General features: G+C 42.3%; 1 protein-coding gene across 7 annotated transcripts in view; it reads left to right on the top strand.

The window, feature by feature from the left end:
• CERS4 (ceramide synthase 4) overlaps positions 1–19,992 on the top strand; it is a 101,946-nt gene that overhangs the window by 60,392 nt on the left and 21,562 nt on the right. For 6 of the 7 annotated variants that reach the window (XM_069977979.1, XM_069977974.1, XM_069977980.1 and 3 more), the window contains 5 exons: positions 2,160–2,277; positions 5,712–5,830; positions 7,221–7,278; positions 10,174–10,224; positions 15,878–15,970. In XM_069977979.1, coding sequence (XP_069834080.1) covers positions 2,160–2,277; positions 5,712–5,830; positions 7,221–7,278; positions 10,174–10,224; positions 15,878–15,970 — 439 coding nt within the window. The remainder of the gene's footprint in view (positions 1–2,159; positions 2,278–5,711; positions 5,831–7,220; positions 7,279–10,173; positions 10,225–15,877; positions 15,971–19,992) is intronic. The other variant, XM_069977977.1, reaches the window with a different exon arrangement.

The following is a 19,992-nucleotide window of genomic DNA, read 5'->3' as shown; positions in this document are numbered from 1 at the left end:
TTTTTTTAGGTCATACTATTAATATATCACATCTAAGTGTTTTTGTCATTTTGCTGGTATAGTCTGCAAGGGCCCTGCAAGAGATATATTATGTGGTTGTCAATTCACCGTTCATATACCGAGCAACATTATTTAATATATAATTATGATTTGGATGTGTATTTATGCAGTTATAAATTTTTAAAGTGTGTGTACAATTTTATTGTTCAGTCATATAGTATTAAACACTTTAGAGACACCTTAAGAGCCAACTCATTTGATACAATTTTGTCTTTACCTTTTGGGTACGAGATTTTGTGCACATTGTGAATCTGAGTTTTATTCCATTGCATGATGATTAGGTAGAGCAGTGATTTTCAACCTTTTTTGAGCCGCGGCACACTTTTTATACTTAAAAAATCCCGGGGCACACCATCAACCAAAATGACACTAAAACAGTACATATTATACATATAGTTAATAATATAGATTCTAAATGTATTTATGCTCACTCAGTGTGAAACCTGGGCCTGTTTTCTTCTCCCCCCTGTGCTTCTCTCCACCATACTTCTCCCCCCTTCTTCTCTCCTGTGCTTCTCTCCACCATACTTCTCCCCCCTGCTTCTCTCCTGTGCTTCTCTCCCCCATGCTTCTTTCCTGTGCTTCTCTCCACCATACTTCTCCCCCATGCTTCTCTCCTGTGCTTCTCTCCCCCATGCTTCTCTCCTGTGCTTTTCTCCACCATACTTCTCTCCCCCCTGTTTCTCTCCACCAAACTTCTCTCCCCCCTGCTTCTCTCCACCAAACTTCTCTCCCCCCTGCTTCTCTCCGCTGTTTCTCTCCCCCATCCCCATGTTTCTCTCCCCCCTGCTTCTCTCCCCTGTTTCTCCCCCATCCCCAGGTTTCTGACCCCCATTGTTTTCTCCTGTTTCACAGGGGCACCATAGTTTGGGGAACTTTCCCCGCGGCACACCCGACCATGTGTCGCGGCACACTTGTTGAAAATCACTGGGGTAGAGCACCACATTCTGATTTGTCTATATTTGCAGAGATGTTACTTCCTTTTTCTGTCGTGTGTCAAAGTCCCATGTGCTGCTGTACCCAAAATGTGCACACATCTAGCGAATATTCATAAGCCTAAATTATAGAGCTGCTACTAATAATAACGTTGAAAGTGTTAAAGGACAAAGGCTGTATTGGCAGCTTGCCCGCAGATCTAACTGAGTGTGTCCTACAAAGTTCTGGACAGCTGCATTGTGAATAATTTACAGGCAGTTTTAGGGCCCTGTTACACAGAGCAATAATTGGCCCAATTTGGCTAATTATCATCCCTTGTAAGGGTCCATTTACACAGAAAGACTATTTGCCAAAGATTTGAGGCCAAAGCCAGAAACAGACTATAAACAGAGAACAGGTCATAAAGAAAAGCCTGAGATTTTTCCTCTTTTCAAATCCATTCCTGGCTTTGGCTTCAAATCTCTGTCAGTTAGACAATCTTTTTGTGTAAATGGACCCTAATAGAGACCAATCAGCCAGTGATTGGCTGAGCGGCCTGTCAGCTCAGACAGGCCACTCTGAAGCTGCAGTAAGTGGTGCCGGGGAGGAAACAGAAGGTGAAGACAGGAGAAGACCGGGAGCATGGACAGGTATTGTAAACTGTTTGTGAAAAGGCTGCACGGACATTGCTAACTATGTGAATGGACTGCTCTGCAGGCTTCATCTCTAATTCTTCATTCTCTCTAAGTTGGTGGGCGAGTTCTAATTTGAACTAGGCCTAGCTATTGCCAGGAAAAAACAGTATATAGGCTTTCTGGTGCCTTTGGCCACATCCCTGTTTAGGCTTTTAATGTTTTTAGGATTTTTCTTCAGGTTAACACCAGTAACTGAATGAGATGATATGGTAAATACTAATTCAGCATCGCAGACATGAAGTCACAGTTCTTCCTCCATGCTGGGAATTCAGCTCTATTCACAACATTCTGAACCATATACCAATTTATCCCAAGCATATTCAATAGGGTTCAGATCATGACAAGCATAGAACAAAAAAGGGCCTTTACCAAACTAATTTGGAATGCATACAATTGTCCAAAATGAATGTGTGCTGTAGCATTAACATTACTATTCACTAAAATAAGTAATTCTACTAGTAATTTTCTCTAAATGTATCATTTTAATAGGTTTGTGGCAGTACCACTAAGCAGACAGATGGGCATTCGGGAAAAATACAGGAGGAAACCCTCCGTTAAAGCAGTTCTAGAAGAGTTTTACTCAAACAAGGGAAAGCATCCATCACAGGTGAGAAAAGCTTTTATCAGTGAAATAACATTGAATTGATTATTAGGTTTTATTATGAATACTCTTAGAAGTCACAGCTAGTGCAACAGTTAGAGACAACAAGGAAGCGAAACCAGCTAACAGACAGGGAAGAATGGGAGTATAGACTGAGAATATAGATTCTAGATTCACGAACCACTATCCATCTCTGCCTCCTCAGCAGTTATTACTTAAAATATGTATACGTAAATTAAAGGAGATTATGCACACTGAGCTTAAAAGACAACTCCAGCACCTATACACAAAAAAACACTAACAAATACATTACAGTGGTACCTCGGTTCTCGAACTTAATTGGTTCCAGAAGGCAGTTTGAGAAATGAGCAGTTTGAGAACCGAGCAGTGTCTTCCCATAGAAAATAATGTAAATGTGTTTAATTGGTTACAGCACCAACCAATAATTACCTATAGTACCCAAATATGACATTATAATCCCTACAGTGCAGAAGAGAGCAGCACTATATACTGTACAGTACATTATACACAAGAAACATTCAACAAAAATAATTATAGTACAGAGTCACCAACTCCTCATTCATCCTTTACTGTATAGAGTCCCCCCCCATCCCATCAGTGTAACAGATGGGAGATGATGGTGCACTGACTGTACTACTACTGTACTGTATATGAACTCCAGGAGTCTTATACAGTACTGTACTGTATGTGAAGCCTCACCAGTGTTAAACTCACCAGGTACAACCCACCATCCACGCTCGCAAAAACTTTCAGTTACCGAGTACTTTAAGACTGGGGGCCCAAAAAGTGTTAGAGAACCGGGCAAGAGTTTGAGAACCAAAGTAAACTTTCCTTAAAAATACATTTTGAGTTCCAAGCAGTTTGAGAACCGAGGTACCACTGTATTATACTTACCCTCACTTCTGGGTTCATCTTCATTTGAATTTTCTGCCGATCGTGGGTCCCTAGAGCTTTGGTCGGCGTCTTCATGCCTTCGGCATTTCCCTTTTCTTTGGCTGGTGATGTCAGGTTAGTGCCAGCTTGCATAGAACAGAAAAGTGCCTTTACCAAACTGATTTGCAATACATACAATTGTCCAAAATGCCGCATCCTTCCATCCATCAGGCAAGCAAGCCGTCCGTCTGAGAAATAGTTCAGATTTTTGCGCCTTTTCCCTGGCGTATACTAGGGTGCAGATTGATAAATGTACCTCTAAGTCACTAGGTGTCTCCCTTACCTGCAATCTGCCTGTTTGTAGGGGAAATTCTTCTCTAGTAACAATCACAGAGAAAATGAAGGCCGGTTTTAGCATGTGCTATGTGCAGGAAGAGAGTGCCTGCAAGCTATAAGCCTTTATGTCTTAAGAAGATCTACACTGTGGCCCATATTTATCAAAGGTTGAAATATATACACAGGTGTATCAATCAATCACAGCTCCTCTTTCATTTTACCAGAGCTGAATACTGAGCTGTGATTGGTTGCTGTCGGTAGTTTACCCTTTGATAAATCCTCCATGTGCCATCATTCAAAATTCGGTGTGATTCATGTGTCAACATATTTGTAAATCATTTCATTTACCAATAGGATATACTCATAGTTCATTATCAAAACGGAGAATGGTAGCTGACGTTTCAGATGAGTTATTAAAGGGGTACTCCAGAGGGAAAAAAATTCAAATCAGCTGGTGCTAAAAGGTTATACAGATTTGTAACTTCCTTGTATTGAAAAAATTTCCAGTCTTCCAGTATTTTTCTGCTGCTTAAATTGTGTATTCTTTCCAGTCTGAAGCCACTTCCTGCAGGACATACAGCAGCTGATAAGTTTTAGAAGACTAAAGATTCTTGATTAAAAGTAATTGACAAATCTGTACCCGTTTAAAGGGGTAGTGCGGCGCTAAAAAATTATTCACAGAATAACACACATTACAAAGTTATACAACTTTGTAATGTATGTTATGTCTGTGAATCGCCCTGTTCCCCGTGTCCCACCACCCCCACCCGTGTACCCGGAAGTGTGGTGCATTATACATTACCTGATCCGTGTCGAGGGCCGTCCGCCATTTTGTGCCAAACGTCATCTTCGGACGAGTCGCTGCCGCCCGCCCCCCCCTCCGCCGCATCACAACTGTGCTCAGCCGCGATTGGCTGAGCACAGTTATGCTCAGCCATTCGCGGCTGAGCATCGGATAACGCTGCAGAGGGCGTCCGGCATTCGGAACAGACGGAGCTGTTCGCCGGCCGAAGAAGTCACTGAATGAAGATCGGAGACGGGTGTCGGCACGTGACAGGTGAGTATAGCGCACCACACTTCCGGGTACACGGGTGGGGGTGGTGGGACACGGGGAAGGGGGCCATTCACAGACATAACATACATTACAAAGTTGTATAACTTTGTAATGTGTGTTATTCTGTGAATAATTCTTTACCGCCGCACTACCCCTTTAAGGTCTCCCTACCTAAAGGGACATGTCTGAAATTTGTTTCGCATTTTTGTCACTATTTGTTTGTATTGTGGCAGTACTATTGAATTAAAAATTAATAAAATATTGTACTTCTATAGGCAGTCTGCAATGAGGTTTAAATCTCTAGAATACCAGAGGAAACTATTTTCAGTTTGCTGTTGCTGTGGGGGAGGATTGGAGGATTGGAATGATAGTCAGACAGACAGCTGACAGCCTCAAAATAAATAAATAGGGAAAGCAAGTCAAATGCCTGGCTGCATAGCTAGAAGTTTTAAGTTATGAAAGTTTCAGACTTTTTTTGCAGATGTCTTTTTCCACCTCCAGATAAGATAAAAAGAAAAAACTTGTGCAGGAACACAGACTAAAAATTATGGACCTAAAATTTGTTTTGAAAAATTAAAAATTGGACTTTCCAATTGTAAAAAATAGCATCAGGCTCAGTCGGCTTTAGTCTAAAGCATAGGTGTCAAACCTGCAGCACTCCAACTTTTTCCGAATTCCCATCTTGCCTGGACATCCAAAGCTTTGGGGATTTTGTTCACTTTTCTGTGCTTGTCAAATTATTTCTGCTAATAGAATCTGCTATAACATTGTATGTAGTAGTATTATGAAAGTTCCCTAGGAGGACCTAAAAATAAAAAAAAATACAAAAACATAATAAGTTGAAATCATCCCCCTTTTTCCATTTTCGATGTAAAATATGTAAACATAAAAGATAAACATATTTGGTATCGCTGTGTGTAGAATTGAACGTTTCTATCCGGGTGCATTTGTTTTTTGCCGGTCAGTGTAGAAGGAAGAGAAATGTCTTAACATGGTTAACATGCCTAGCAAGTTAACCACATTCATCATACCATATGCACCCTTTTGATAAATTTTTGCAGTTTTCCACCAATGCCTAAATGTTCGCATCCTACAACACTATTCACCATAATATTCTAAGAACATTATATAGTTTAACAATTTAACTGATTTGCAGATTGAAATTTGCTACCTGTCAGCTGAATGTAAAATGCAGATTCACCAGGTTGAACATTGGTTCAGATGTCGAAGGAACCAGGACAGGCCAAGCTTAACCAAGAAGTTCTGTGAGGCCAGGTAAGATAATGTCTGAACCTTAAAGTTATGTTCACATACAGAATAAAAGCAAATTCGGACAGTAAACTAGGTATAAAATGCCACCATATTTTGCATGTAGTCTATGGAAAGTCCATGGAAAAATGTGCACACATTGGGGGGAAACAAATTAACAATGTGTGCACAGATGTCTCTTTTTCCATAGACTTTAAAGTGTACTTGAAATAACATAAATAAAAACAAAGCAAATATATAGTTAAAGAGGAAAACCCACAAAACTTCAAAATGACAGGCAGGCAGAGGGGTGCGGGAAAATAATAAAGTATACTTACTTATTCCTGTGCCCCCTCAGCACCGATATCCGGTATCTCTGACAGCTGACCCATGTAATTTTTGTCCGGCATCCGGGTATGTCGGGTACCGGGGTTCTTCTGCTGAAACCTCATGGCCCCTCTGATGGATTACCCATTCAGCCAGTCAATGACTGCAAATCGGAGGGGTTAGATACTGGTTTGGAATGAAAGCCAGCAATGACGCCGGCAGTCCGCTGGGGTGAGAAGGGACCTGGGACATGACGTGGTAGGCCCGTACAGCCCTTCAGCAGCAGAGACGGGACAAAGACACATACCCTGTAGAGAAGTATATCTGGTGTGCCCTCAAAAAAATACACATAGCACCTTAGGAGGTGTCAGTCACATCATCCCACAGTCTGCTATAAACACCAGATTAGGATTATACATTTTATTTTATTATAATAAATACATAAGATCTGTCCTGATATTTAGGCCTGTAGGATTTATTTATTTTTTAAAACAGAAAATCCATTGTATCTCATTTATAAGCAGAGATTTTTCCCAGTTACCTCCCACTGGTGTGTCTACCCTGTCAATACCTTAGCAGCTAAAGTCACTTAAATCTCTAACACTAGCTAAAATAAAATGTTTAGCTGCCCCCAAATAATTTAAGCATACAAATGGAACGTCCCACATAGTTTACATATTATACATGGCAGAATGTATATATTTAGTATGTGGTCAGAATCGATCAACGCTCATTGAATATGAAAAGGTTTTCCATCACAGATAACACTATCACATGCTATAGCAAACTTACAACTCACACGTCTTGGTGATCCACATAGCTGAAAACCCTGTTTCTTTTTTTTTTGTTTTGTTGTTTCACATATAACAATACAGGCATTATTTCAGGAAGAATTACAGTAGAAGAATAGATTACATCAAAAAACGAAGTTTACCATTAGAGAATGTAATATCGCTAATGTGAAAACAGAATAAAGCTAATACATGAGATATAATCCACTTACAAGTTGGCCAAGTATGATTACTTCACATATCAAGAATAGCAATTTAGTAATAGCTGTGGAAATGAAAATGATTATTTGTTTTTCCAGCTGGAGGTTCATTATGTACTTGATTTCCTTCCTCATTGGATTGGCTGTACTGGTTAATGTGAGTATATTTTCCTTATTATGGAATCAATGTGGCACTGCTTTTATGGGAGAAAATGTCTGTAACAAGCATGCGTTTGTACATGCCAAAATCTTTTGTCACTTATCCGTAATACTTTGGGTACAGCATTGGCCCATTGCAGACTATGGCTATCATATGCCAATTAAACATTCCTAATACTGCCTTACACAGGCACACTACTGTCATCCATGGCTTTGCAGCTGCTGTTACCACTATGTGTATACACTCTGGCCGGAATTTCATAGGCGGCAATGTTACGTATATTTTCGTAATAAACACAGCCGTTGTTGCAATGGGCAACAAGGGCCGTAGTTTTACAAAAATATGCGTAGTGTGAACATAGCCTTATTGTGGAAGGGTAAGTTTATTGAGGAAGATTGTACAACTGAAAGGCGGCTCTAGTACCCTCTTGCGCCTCCTCTAGCCTCAATACAAAATGAGATATGGCTGAGCATGGAGACGTACATGTTCTGTATGACATTCTGTGGCAGATTTGCCTACAAAATTTGCAACTGGGCTGTATGTCCTCCCTGCTTATAGGTTGCTGAAGCTGACCAAGGAAGTGTTGCAGTCTGGAGGAGGCATTCATGGAAAAACCATTGTGTGTGGGGAGCATTATCACACAACACAGGACGGCAGCAGATCCTGCATGTATCACTGAGCTGTTAAGGCCCTATTCCACGGAACTTTCTCGAACGATTATCGTTCATAAAATCGTTCAAACGACCGCTCGTTAACGATATTCGTTCTGTGGAATAGCTGTAAACGAGCAAATGACAACAGCGAAATCGTCGTTCACTATTTTTTTTCAACATGTCGAAAAAAAATCGTTGGTCTTTCAACAATAATTCGCTAATCTTTTCGTTGAATAAAAAAAATCTTTCAGTCGTTCTTGAAATGTCTACCTACATTTCCACACGTTTTAAACAACCATGTAACGATGTAACGACTGCAAAAAAATCGTTACACTACAGATATCGTTCTTGTTCCTACACGTATTATGTGTTATCGGTCGCTTAAAAAAATCGTTAAGTGCTCGTTAACGAGCAGTCGTTGGAGCGAGTCTATGAACGATAATCGTTCCGTGAAATAGGGCTATTGGTGTCCCTCATATCACTACTAGAGATGACCAACAATCATATGCAATGACTCCCCAGATCCTCTCACCAGCAGATGAGGCAGCGTGTCACTCAACATGAGGCCTCCATACCCATGTCAGATCACAAACAGAACCTGGATTCATCACGGGTCGAGTCTGTAGCAGTCCAGGTCTATTGTTAACAGCAGCACTGTAAACTAAGGAGAAAGTCGCTGGCTGTCAATGGCAGGACATGTAATGGGTCCCCGTACAGCAGTTTCCTCTTGTTAAGTGCCTAGAAATTGTCCCAACAGAGACAAGTGTTTAATGAAGGTGTCACCTGTGTCTGGATGGTGGACAAAGAAAAAGTGGGAGCTGCTCCTGCTTGTTGGTGGATCAAATGATTCTCTCTACTGGTGGTATGTCTGGGCTCACCAGAGCCTGTTTACCATGTATGGTGGCCTCATGTAACCACTGCTTCCAACACCTCCTAACCTAACAGCTTGGTCAGAACAGGCTAGATGGCAGGCAGTACATCAAAACCTCCATCCTGGCAGCTCTCAGTCACAGACATTTGTTTTGTAGATAATACCTAGAGATGAGCACAACTGGAGCATGCTCGAAACCGATCGTTCTTCATTTAAAGGGAACCAATCACTTAAAAAACGCATGTAAAGCTATGGGAATGTGCTGTAGCAGCACCCAGCACACTTCCCAAACATGCTTTTATACCCCCCGTCCCTGCAATGTACAAGCCAAAAACGTACTTTATAAACTCGGCGCCCTGTATGTAAATTACCCCCAAGTAGTCCTCTGGGCGGGGAGCTGCGGGCAAGTAGTCACGGTCCCTGGGCGTTCTGCAGTGCTAATCACGCCCCTCTGGGCGTGATTAGCCTGCATAATTGTGGCAGCGTCATCGTCATTGTGGCGGCGTCAGCACGCCTACGTTCTTGCTGTGCCGCACATGCGCAGTACAGCGGGTCCGGTCTGCGCCGTACTGCGCACGTGCAGAAAGCCTCAAACTCATTGCTGGAGATCCGGCAATGAGTTTGAGGCTATTTTGCACCTGCGCAGAACGGCGCAGACCGGACCCGCTGTACTGCGCATGAGCGGCACAGCAAGAACGTAGGCGTGCTGACGTTAGAGACAGCGCGCCTCCGATGACGCCGCCACAATTATGCAGGCTAATCACGCCCAGAGGGGCGTGATTAGCACTGCAGAACGCCCAGGGACCGTGACTACTTGCCCGCAGCTCCCCGCTCAGAGGACTACTTGGGGGTAATTTACATACAGAGCGCCGAGTTTATAAAGTACGTTTTTGGCTTGTACATTGCAGGGACAGGGGGTATAAAAGCATGTTTGGGAAGTGTGCTGGGTGCTGCTACAGAACATTCCCATAGCTTTACATGCGTTTTTTAAGTGATTGGTTCCCTTTAAATACTGGTGGCTGAAGAAGTTGGATGCAGCCCTAAGGAGTCCTGGTGGATACAGCCTATGGTAGAATTCCCAGACTCCCTAGGGTGGCATCCAACTTCTTCATCTACCGCTAATCAAATGCTGAACAATCGGACTCGAGCATGCTCCAGTTGCACTCATCTGTAGTGATAACTTTTTTACTTTTTCTCATTGCATAAATAAGGATTTCCAGTATGATTGTTATTTCTAAATGCTGTATCTAGATGTAGTATAAAATGTCTTGGCAGACTGAAAGAGAGAGATTTTTATTTTCTGTGCATAAAGTAGCACTCATCCCTGCAAATAGCTTTATGCATTACATGTTGTGGTTTATCATCTAGAAGCCATGGCTTTGGGACCAGAAGGAATTCTGGACGGATTATCCCTATCAGGTGAGTGTTATAAGCACTTCTGTAATTATTCCCCCCTCCAGATTTTCTGTCAGTATCATAAGCAACGTAAGCTGACAATCTTTCCATTACTTGAGCATAAGAGAACTCCAAGTCTTGTAGCTCAGGAAATTCTTCCTTAACCACTAGATGACCTAAGGCGTACCTGTACGCCTTGGGGGCCTGTCCCCAGACGACCCTGGGCGTACAGGTACATCCTGTGTTATGAAGCGTGCTCTGGAGCGACCCTCACCGTTAATGGCAGGCTGCAACGATCGCGCTGCAGCCTGTCATTAACCCCTTAGACAGCGCGATCGCAACGTTTAAGTGACAGGGGCACAATACAATACCCGAAAGCCCCTCCCCCAATAAAAGTTAAAATCACCCCCTATCCCATAATATCAATTAAACATATAAAAATAATTAAATAAATAAACATTATATACTGTAGCGTGCGTAATTGTCCGATCTATTAAAATATAAGAATCGCCATCCTGTATGGTGAACGGTGTAAACGAAAAGAGAAAAAAGTGCCAGGATTACCGATTTTTTTTGTTACATGACATATATATATATATACTGTATATATATAAATTAATAAAAAGTGATCAAAACGTCCGATCTACACAAATATAGTATTATTAACAACTGGAGATCATGGCACAAAAAATGACACCTCACACAGCCTCATAGGTGAAAAACTAAGAGTCAAAAGAGTTATAAGAGTCACGATAGGGCCGTTTTATCAATAATTAATTTAAAAAAACAAAAGGATTTCATTAAAAAATAAAAAAAATGAGAAAATCTGTGTAAACCTGCATATGGTTGTGTTCGGACTGACCTATAGAATAATGGTATTATGTCGATTTTACCGTATAGTGCATTACGTAGACAGAGGAACCCCCCAAAAGTTACCATATTGCATTCTTTTTTCCAATTTCACCAGTTTATATGTTCATAAATAATATTTTTGGGGTTCCATCATACATGTTATGGTAGAATGAAAGAGGCCATTACAAAGTACAACTATTCCTGAAAAAACAAAACCTCACATGGCCCTGTAGAAAAAAAAAAAGAAAGTGCTAGAGCTCTTAGAAGGGAAGGAGGAAAAAACAAAAGCGCAAAAATGAAATTTGGCACGGTCCACTGGGTCATTTTGGGCTTGGTGCTCAAAGGGTTAAAGGCGTTATCCAGCGTTACAAAAACATGGCCACTTTCTTCCAGAGACAGCACTGCTTTTGTCTCAAGTTTGGGTGGAGTTTTGATACTTAGTTCCATTGAAGTGAATAGAACTTAAAGGGGAACTCTGGATAAGAAAAACTTGTTTTCTATTAAAAGTACATTAAAAGTTAAATATATATGTGTCTATACAATGTATGGCTGGGTTCACACTACGTATATTTCAGTCAGTATTGTGGTCCTCATATTGCAACCAAAACCAGGAGTGGATTAAAAACACAGAAAGGATCTGTTCACACGATGTTGAGATTGAGTGGATGGCCGCCATATAACAGTAAATAACTGCCATTATTTCAATATAACAGCCGTTGTTTTAAAATAACAGCAAATATTTGCCATTAAATGGTGGCCATCCACCCAGCCTATTACTGTATCTGTACGGTTCTGCCACACTGGTAGCTGATAGAAATACAGGAAGTGAAAAAAAAAATGGAATCTGTGCAAATCCACATTGTCTCCTGCTCCCACTGCTCTCCCCCCTTAGGAGACAAATCTTCCATGCCTCTGTCTCACATTGTGTGTTTGCTGAGATCAGGCTGATGATGCAGACAGGGGGCAGGGCGTGATGTCCCAGGAGGCTTGGCTGGATAACCCAATCCCCTGGGTGATTCACCATCTCTGACCAGCCAGAAGCAGGTGTTGCACTGATTTCTCTAATTGTGCAGAAGTGTGCAGTGGAATTAGGGCTGTGTTCACACATGTTGGAGTGTCATTGCAGTACTGCAGTGTATTCACAAAAATGATGCAGTAACACAAGTAAATTATGCTAAACAGCAGAGAGGATCAGAGCCTTATTGTGGGGCTCAACTTCAAAGATAGAAGATGCTTGATAATATGTGCGTGGAAATGAAAAGACAAAAAAAATTCTAAAAGTTTACTTTATTCCAATATCAGCGTTACAGGTAGAGAATACAGCGTGCTGTGTGGTGTTACAGGTAGAGAATACAGCGTGATGTGTGGTGTTACAGGTAGAGAATACAGTGTGGTGTTACAGGTAGAGAATACATCTCGCTGTGTGGTGTTACAGGTAGAGAATACAGTGTGCTGTGTGGTGTTACAGGTAGAGAATACAGTGTGCTGCGTGGTGTTACAGGTAGAGAATCCAGTGTGCTGTGTGGTATTACAGGTAGAGAGTACAGTGTGCTGTGTGGTGTTACAGGTAGAGAATACATCTCGCTGTGTGGTGTTACAGGTAGAGAATACAGTGTGCTGTGTGGTGTTACAGGTAGAGAATACAGCGTGATGTGTGGTGTTACAGGTAGAAAATACCGTGTGCTGTGTGGTGTTACAGGTAGAGAATACAGTGTGCTAGGTGGTGTTACAGGTAGAGAATATAGTGCTGTGTGGTGTTACAGGTAGAGAATACAGTGTGCTGTGTGGTGTTACAGGTAGAGAATACAGCGTGCTGTGTGGTGTTACAGGTAGAGAATACAGTGTGCTGTGTGGTGTTACAGGTAGAGAATACAGTGTGATGTGTGATGTTACAGGGAGAGAATACAGTGTGCTGTGTGGTGTTACAGGTAGAGAATACAGCGTGCTGTGTGGGTGGGACCACAATGAAATCATAAATTACTGCAAATAATTCAGTAACACAATGACACTGGAACGTGTGAACACAGTCTAGATGTTCTGTAACAGCTTTGGGCGGGGAATAGGCAGTTTGGAGGACTGTGATGAACAGCTGAGGGAAAGCATTGCATTCTGGAACCTGTAGTACTGTGTACAACTGATAAACCAGGAAGTGTAGAAACACAAAACAGAACAAAACCCCCCAAAACAAATGGATTTTTGGTAGTTTCAAAAATGGAATAGATAAGTAAGTAATGCTTTATGCTTCTGCAGAAGTGTAATTTTTTTTAACCTCTACCTGGAGTTCCCCTTTAATTGTAAACTACACCTGAACTGAATACAAGAGTTGTGTTTTCTCTGGAAGTAAGTGGACATGTTTTTATAGTGCTGGATAACCCCTTTAAAGTACACACAGGACAAAGGACACATTAGCAACTAAACAGGAATAAGTTAAGCTTTTGGCTGGACATTGCTTCTTATGAGAATTCTTAGCATAATAAGTCCTTGGACAAAACTTTGCAACATTTTGCTGGTCTGGCGGTACAGACCTTGATAATCTGCCCAATAGTCAGGGCCATTTCTGCCATGAGGCGGAATGAGTATTCCGCCTCAGGCAGCAGATTCTGCGCCCCTGCAGGGGGCGGCAGACAGCAGCCCTGCAGCCGCTCACCTGTCCTGCCGCAGCCGTCCCGTCCCGCCGCCAACGCTTACCGCTGTCCCGCGCCGTCAGTCAGCAGCTGTCATCGCCCTCCAGCGAGTCGTGAGTGCCCGGGGTCAGCGGGGGCCGCGATGCCCCCGCTGACCCCAGGCACTCACGACTCTCTGGAGGGCGATGACAGCTGCTGACTGACGGCACTGGAGCGCGGAAAGGAACAGCGTTGGCGGTGGGACGGGACGGCTGCGGCAGGACAGGTGAGCGGCTGCAGGGTCGGGAGACAGCGGTGAGCGTTGGCGGCGATGACAGCTGCTGACTGTCGGCGAGGGACAGCGGTAAGCGGGACGGGACGGCTGCTGCAGGACAGGTGAGTGGCTGCAGGGCCGGCCCAGGGGGGGGGGGTGCGGGGGGTGCAGGCGTGGGTGATTCGGTTACGGCGGCCGGGGGGGGGGGGGTTGTGAGGGGGCGGCCGCCTGAGGTTTGCCTCAGGCGGCAGAAACCCCAGAATCGGCCCTGCCCATAGTATTTTGCATTTAGGACAAAAAGTTAAACTTTGGTCATATGTCACTAGAACACCTTCTTGTTTGAATTTTCCCCTACTTGGCCTGTAGCAATCTGCAAACGGGACTTGCTTTCAAAATTGTCTTTCTTTTAGCCACTCTTCCATAAAAGCCAGATTTGTGGAGGACACAGATAATAGTTGTCCTGAGGACAGATTCTCCCACCTGAACGGTGGATCAGCTCCTCCATAGTGACCATGGTCCTCTTGGCCATTTCTCTAGTTAGTGCTCTCCTTGCTTGAGCTGTCAGTTGAGGTGGATAGATAAGGAAAAAAGGCAGGCACAGCGACTCATTGGGTGACATGTATAGATTCCAGAAGAATAGTATAGTACTTAGGTGTCCGCTCACCTGGTTTGGTTGTGCAAAACCACAACCATTATACAAGCATGACAGTAAAAAATAGTAAAAAGCAAAGGCTGCAGCTCCAGAGTTATTTTAACCATATACTGCCAGGGGATACAGTCCAACAAGAATCCAAAATATCAAAAAAGCAGGTGAGTCTCTGCGCAAGCCATATTTATCTATCTATCTATCTATCTATCTATCTATCTATATAACACAAGTCCATGAAACAATGCGTTTCGAGGTCGCAGCCTCTTCTACAGGTTACAGGCTGTGTTTCAAAATCTGCTCCCTTAATTTTTCAACTTGCAACTTGATCATTTCAAGGGGTACGCGAGAGAATAACAATTTTTAAAAATATATTGCTTTAATTAAGTTATATGACTTTGTAATAAAATTTCATTAAAATAAATGAATATGTTTATATTTATACATCATTTTATGTTAAACGACAGTAGTCAGGGGTGACACTGACAGCCCTAGTCCTGTCTCCCCAGCTGTGATCCGCTGTATATACATAGCAGGGTCTCCTCACCACCCATGTGCTGTATATTCTTATTAGAAAGCTGCCTGCCACTATCGCTGGGCTTGGCAGCCTCTGCACAGCGAGCTGTGATTATTTTCACAACTAATTCAGCTCGAGCCACTAACCAGTAAGCACCGCTCGCTGTAGAGAGACTACCACACACAGCTATAGTGACAGACAGCTTTCCCTTTGTGTATTCATTATTCTAATAAGAATATTAGGTACGCTGGGACCGGGGGGGGGGGGGGGGGCGGTCTGCTCTATATCTATAATGCTGTGTGGCATCACTGGATTAGAGTTGGCGGACCAGGACCAGGGTTTAAACAGTCGTGCAGTTCCCTACACAAACTTTGGTGACAGCAAAGGAGCCAGTGTCACCCCTTTCTGCTGCCACGCATTGTAAAATTATATGTAAACAAATGATTATATATTTATTTACACTAACTAATATAACTTTATTAAGGCAATGTATTAAAAAAATCTTTACTCTCCTGAGGGGAACGTAGTAGCTTCTAATATAGGTTTAATTTCCACAAATTCGGAATGTGTTCCAAATGTGTTAGAAACCATGCCCCCATTTCTCCCTTAATAGCTGTACAATGTTGCCAGGATTTTTGCCAACACCACGCAGCACACACGGACGCAAATTAGTTGTTTACTAAGTAGAAGAAAAAATGTAAACCACAATGTCCAAAATGTGTTGAAACAAAACGATTTATATTGTGCAACTTGGGAAATGTAATGTTTCTTCTTTTGCTACACAGCCATTGGGTTTCTCTTTGTACTGCTATTATATGCTGCAGCTGGGATTTTACTTATCATTGTTACTCACTTTGGCTTTTGACATAAAGAGAAAGGTACGTGGTGTTTGTGTCTGGTGTTTGTGGTGTTGAAGCTTTTTCTTTGTGGGCAGGTAAATATAAAGGGAAGCACTAAAATGAGGAATTACATATAAAATAGCTAAAATTCGATCACAAACCACCCACAACTTGGGGTCACACAATCGAAAATTGACAAGTAGCCACAACTGTGCTCTGAGGGTGACCAGAAATCCTTGATTTTTAAGAGACTGCAGGGTTGTAGTAACTTGTCTGTTGCAATGCAGTCCACAAATGATCCCGTAGCTGCCTGTCATTAACCCCTTTAATCTGTGATCTATAGCGATTGTATCATTTAAGGGAGTCAGTGAATAAGTACCTGTCACTGACTGATTAAGACCACTGCAGCAGACTGTGGGTGTCATGATCACTTTCCCTGACGGGGGTGGGGGTATAGTACTTACTCCTTCCTGTCAGATCAGCGATCTCCTCATAGAGTCTGCCCTCGGGCAGACTCTATGTGCAGATTGCCAATATCACTCTTGGTGTTTTCCTCCTTTCATTGCATAGCATTGATCAGTAATGTTGTTTTTTTTTTAATTATGAGAAAAAAATTAATAAAAAGCAATCCCAAATTTTCTTTTACAACAATATGGTACAAATAAAAACTATACCTCATAGCCCTGTAGGTGGAAAAATAAAAGGGTTATGGCTCTCAGAATGCGAGAAGGGAACATTGTTTCAATTTGACCTAGACATTCGTGCATCGATGACCTTTGGTCATGAAGGGGTTAATATTCATTAAGCAGTATACAGAAGATAAATAATGGCCCAGATTTAGTAAAGGGTGTAAAACAGAAACTGGTGTAAACTGCCCACAGCCACCAGAGCTGAAAGCTGAGCTGTGATTGGTGGCTATAAATAGTTTACACTAGTCTGTTTTACCTCCTTTGATAAATCTAGGCCAGTGTGTTTTGGATATGCACAATTCCTTTCCTGTATTGTCTTAAAAAAACATTATAGCAGGGGTTTGTTTGTTTTTTGGCAGTTTTGAAATGATTGTGAATCTATTGTCAAAGAAATGTTATAGGCTATTACAGTCTTCACGAAACTATAAAAGTACAGCCCCATCTCCTATAAACTCCTATAAACTAAAATAAAGAGGTGATGAAGAAGAAGCAACATAGCCCTAACTATAACTGTGTGTATAGTGTTAGTATCCTTCCTTATCAAGGCTTCTAGCATTACAATACAGCCGTCTTTAACCTCTTAATGACCACAATAGGCCTTTTTACAGTGGATCGGCGGTCATTGCAAACAGAGTGGGCTCAGGAATCGAGTCCGCCCTATACGCGGCATTTACTGGCTGTGTATTACATTGCATGCAGGTGGTTCACCTTTGAGAAAGCCCTTTGAAGACCTCCATAGCTGCCAAGGTAAAATCTGCCTGTACAGCCTGCTCTAGGCAAGCTGTACATACGGAGCAGTAATTACCCTGATCAATGCAATGCAAATAGACCAGTGGGGTGGATTAAATGGTTACACACACACACACACACAGCCAAATTAAATACAAGATAAAAACAATTACACAGTGTGATCACAAGAATATTCCTGACTTTTTTTTTATATATAATTTTCTATTTTACAGCCTAAATTATAAAATAAATTAATTCTTGCATTTTTCGTTTCAGTTTAGACTAGCTCTGAAACTAGGCTAAGACTTCCTGTTTTGCCACTTGCTGGAAGTGATCTGTACAGAATTACAGCAATATGTTAGACTAGTAGATAGCACCAGTAGAAGAAAAGCAGATTCTTATGGAATGACCTCTTAAAAGGTCACAGAATATACTTAGTTAGTTTCACATTCTTCTGAACGGACAGGTCCCGTTTATTGTCTTGTATGCCTGTTCGGTTTGCTGTAAAGCTTGCCTGAGCTGTTTAAAGACGGCAGCTGCTACTGTTGGTCCATTGTCAGTCACATAGTACACGGGGCAAGGGTTAGACAAAGCCATTAGCATTCCTGGACTTCACTGTAAGGGTACTATTACTCAGAACGATAATCGTCCGAATCGGGCCGTTTCGGCCGATTATCGCTCCGTGTAATTAATACAACGATCAGCCGATGACAACGATCATTGGCTGATCGTTGATATAAGTTTGAACCTATAATTGTCGGGCGCTGACCACGCATCACTACGTGCCATAGCGGTGCGTGGCCGGCGGCTGACAATATACATTACATATCCATGCTGCAGGGCTCCTCTTGCGGTCTTCTCCCCGGGTCCCGCACGCTATAGCTTCAGAACTGACAACTGACAGGCTGCTCAGCCAATCACAGGCCACTCAGCCAATCACAGACTGGGACCACCGTGGCCAGTGATTGGTTAAGCGGCTTGTCAGCTGAGACAGGCCGCTCTGAAGCTGGAGCGCACAGGACCCGGGGAGAAGAAGACCGCAAGGGGAGCCCTGCAGCCTGGATAGGTAATGTATAAAGTTAAGCAAGGGCTGCAAGGACATCAGTAACAATGTCCTTGCAGCCCTTGTTAAACGATAATCGGGCCGTGTAATAGGCCCAGTAAACAAACGCCGATCTAGCAGATCAGCGCTCGTTTACAGTTATTATCGGACCTTCATCGGCCCGTGTAATATTACCCTAATGCTGTGTTTACACGGAACGATTATCGTGCGATTTCAAGCAATAATCATACGTGTAAACGCTGCGAACGACGAACGAGAAATTGTTCATTTTGATCTTACAACATGTTCTAAAATTGTTGTTCGTCCGCAAAAAATTTGCATATCGTTCCGTGTAAACAGTCGTTCACTGATTTTTCCTATGTGCGAGAAAGGCTTAAGCGATCGCAAAAAGAATTTTCCGTACGATATATCGTACCGTCTAAACGCTGATTGTTATGAAAAAAAAATTGTTACTCGGACATAGTTAATCGTACGATTGGGCTAATTATCGTTCCATGTAAATGCAGCAATAGTCTTGGGAATTGGTAGATATTTACTGATCACTAGCACTGAACTTCTGCTGTTGCACCATTGCTGGTTACAGGGATTCTCAGCCTTCAGGGACAACTGACCTCCAGTTTTTTAACACTGTCAGTTATGACAGCGAGCATCGGCAACCAGTCAGTAGCTGTACATCTTGGTGTGTTAAGTCACCTCTATCCAGGATGTACAGTTCCAAGGGGTTAAAGAGCAATTAAAGTGTATTAGAGTCTATTCCTGAATGAAGGGAGGTTCGTCATTAAATTGAGAGGCTTCAGCACCTGATGCCTCTGTGAAGCCTATTGCAGTAACCATACAATTTTCAATCGAAACAGGAATGCCACAACTGATCCAAGAAGACCTATCCAGAGGTAGGTTATTAGGAATGGATTTGAGTCAGGGAGGAGATAGACAGCCTTATTTTGAGTGAAAGCCAAATTTATTTTAAACACAGAAACCCAAGGAGCAGTTGACTTAAACGAGATAATAGAGCTAGGACTAATGGTGCTTTTACACAGAGAGATTTATCTGACAGATTTTGGAAGCCAAAGCTAGGAATGGATTTGGAAAGAGTTGATATCTCAATCTTTCCTTTATGACCTGTTCCCTGTTCATAGTCTGTTCCTGGCTTTGGCTTCCAAAATCTGTAACCAAAATCTGTAACCTTGTTATCAGACTGTGTAATGCTGCGTTTACACGGAACGATTATCGTTCGAATTTGCACGATAAGGATCGAATTCAAATGATAATCGTACGTGTAAACGTAGCAAACGATCAAACGACGAGCAAGAAATCGTTCATTTTGATCTTTGAACATGTTCTTAAATCGTCGTTCGTCATTCGCAAAAAAATCGCAGATCGTTCCGTGTAAACAGTGGTTCGCTGATTTTATTTATGTGCGAGATAGGCTTAGGCGATCGCAAAACAAATTTTCCGTACGATATATCGTTCCGTCTAAACGCTGATCGTTATAAAAAACAAATCTTTACTTCGAAATCGTACGATCGGGCGAATTATCGTTCTATGTAAACACAGCATAATTCCTTGTATTTTGTTAAAGA

This window comes from Dendropsophus ebraccatus, chromosome 7, assembly GCF_027789765.1.
Source record: "Dendropsophus ebraccatus isolate aDenEbr1 chromosome 7, aDenEbr1.pat, whole genome shotgun sequence".
NCBI lineage: Eukaryota > Metazoa > Chordata > Amphibia > Anura > Hylidae > Dendropsophus > Dendropsophus ebraccatus.
The sequence above is the reverse complement of the archived record's forward strand: the minus strand, read 5'-3'. Positions and strand labels throughout refer to the sequence as shown.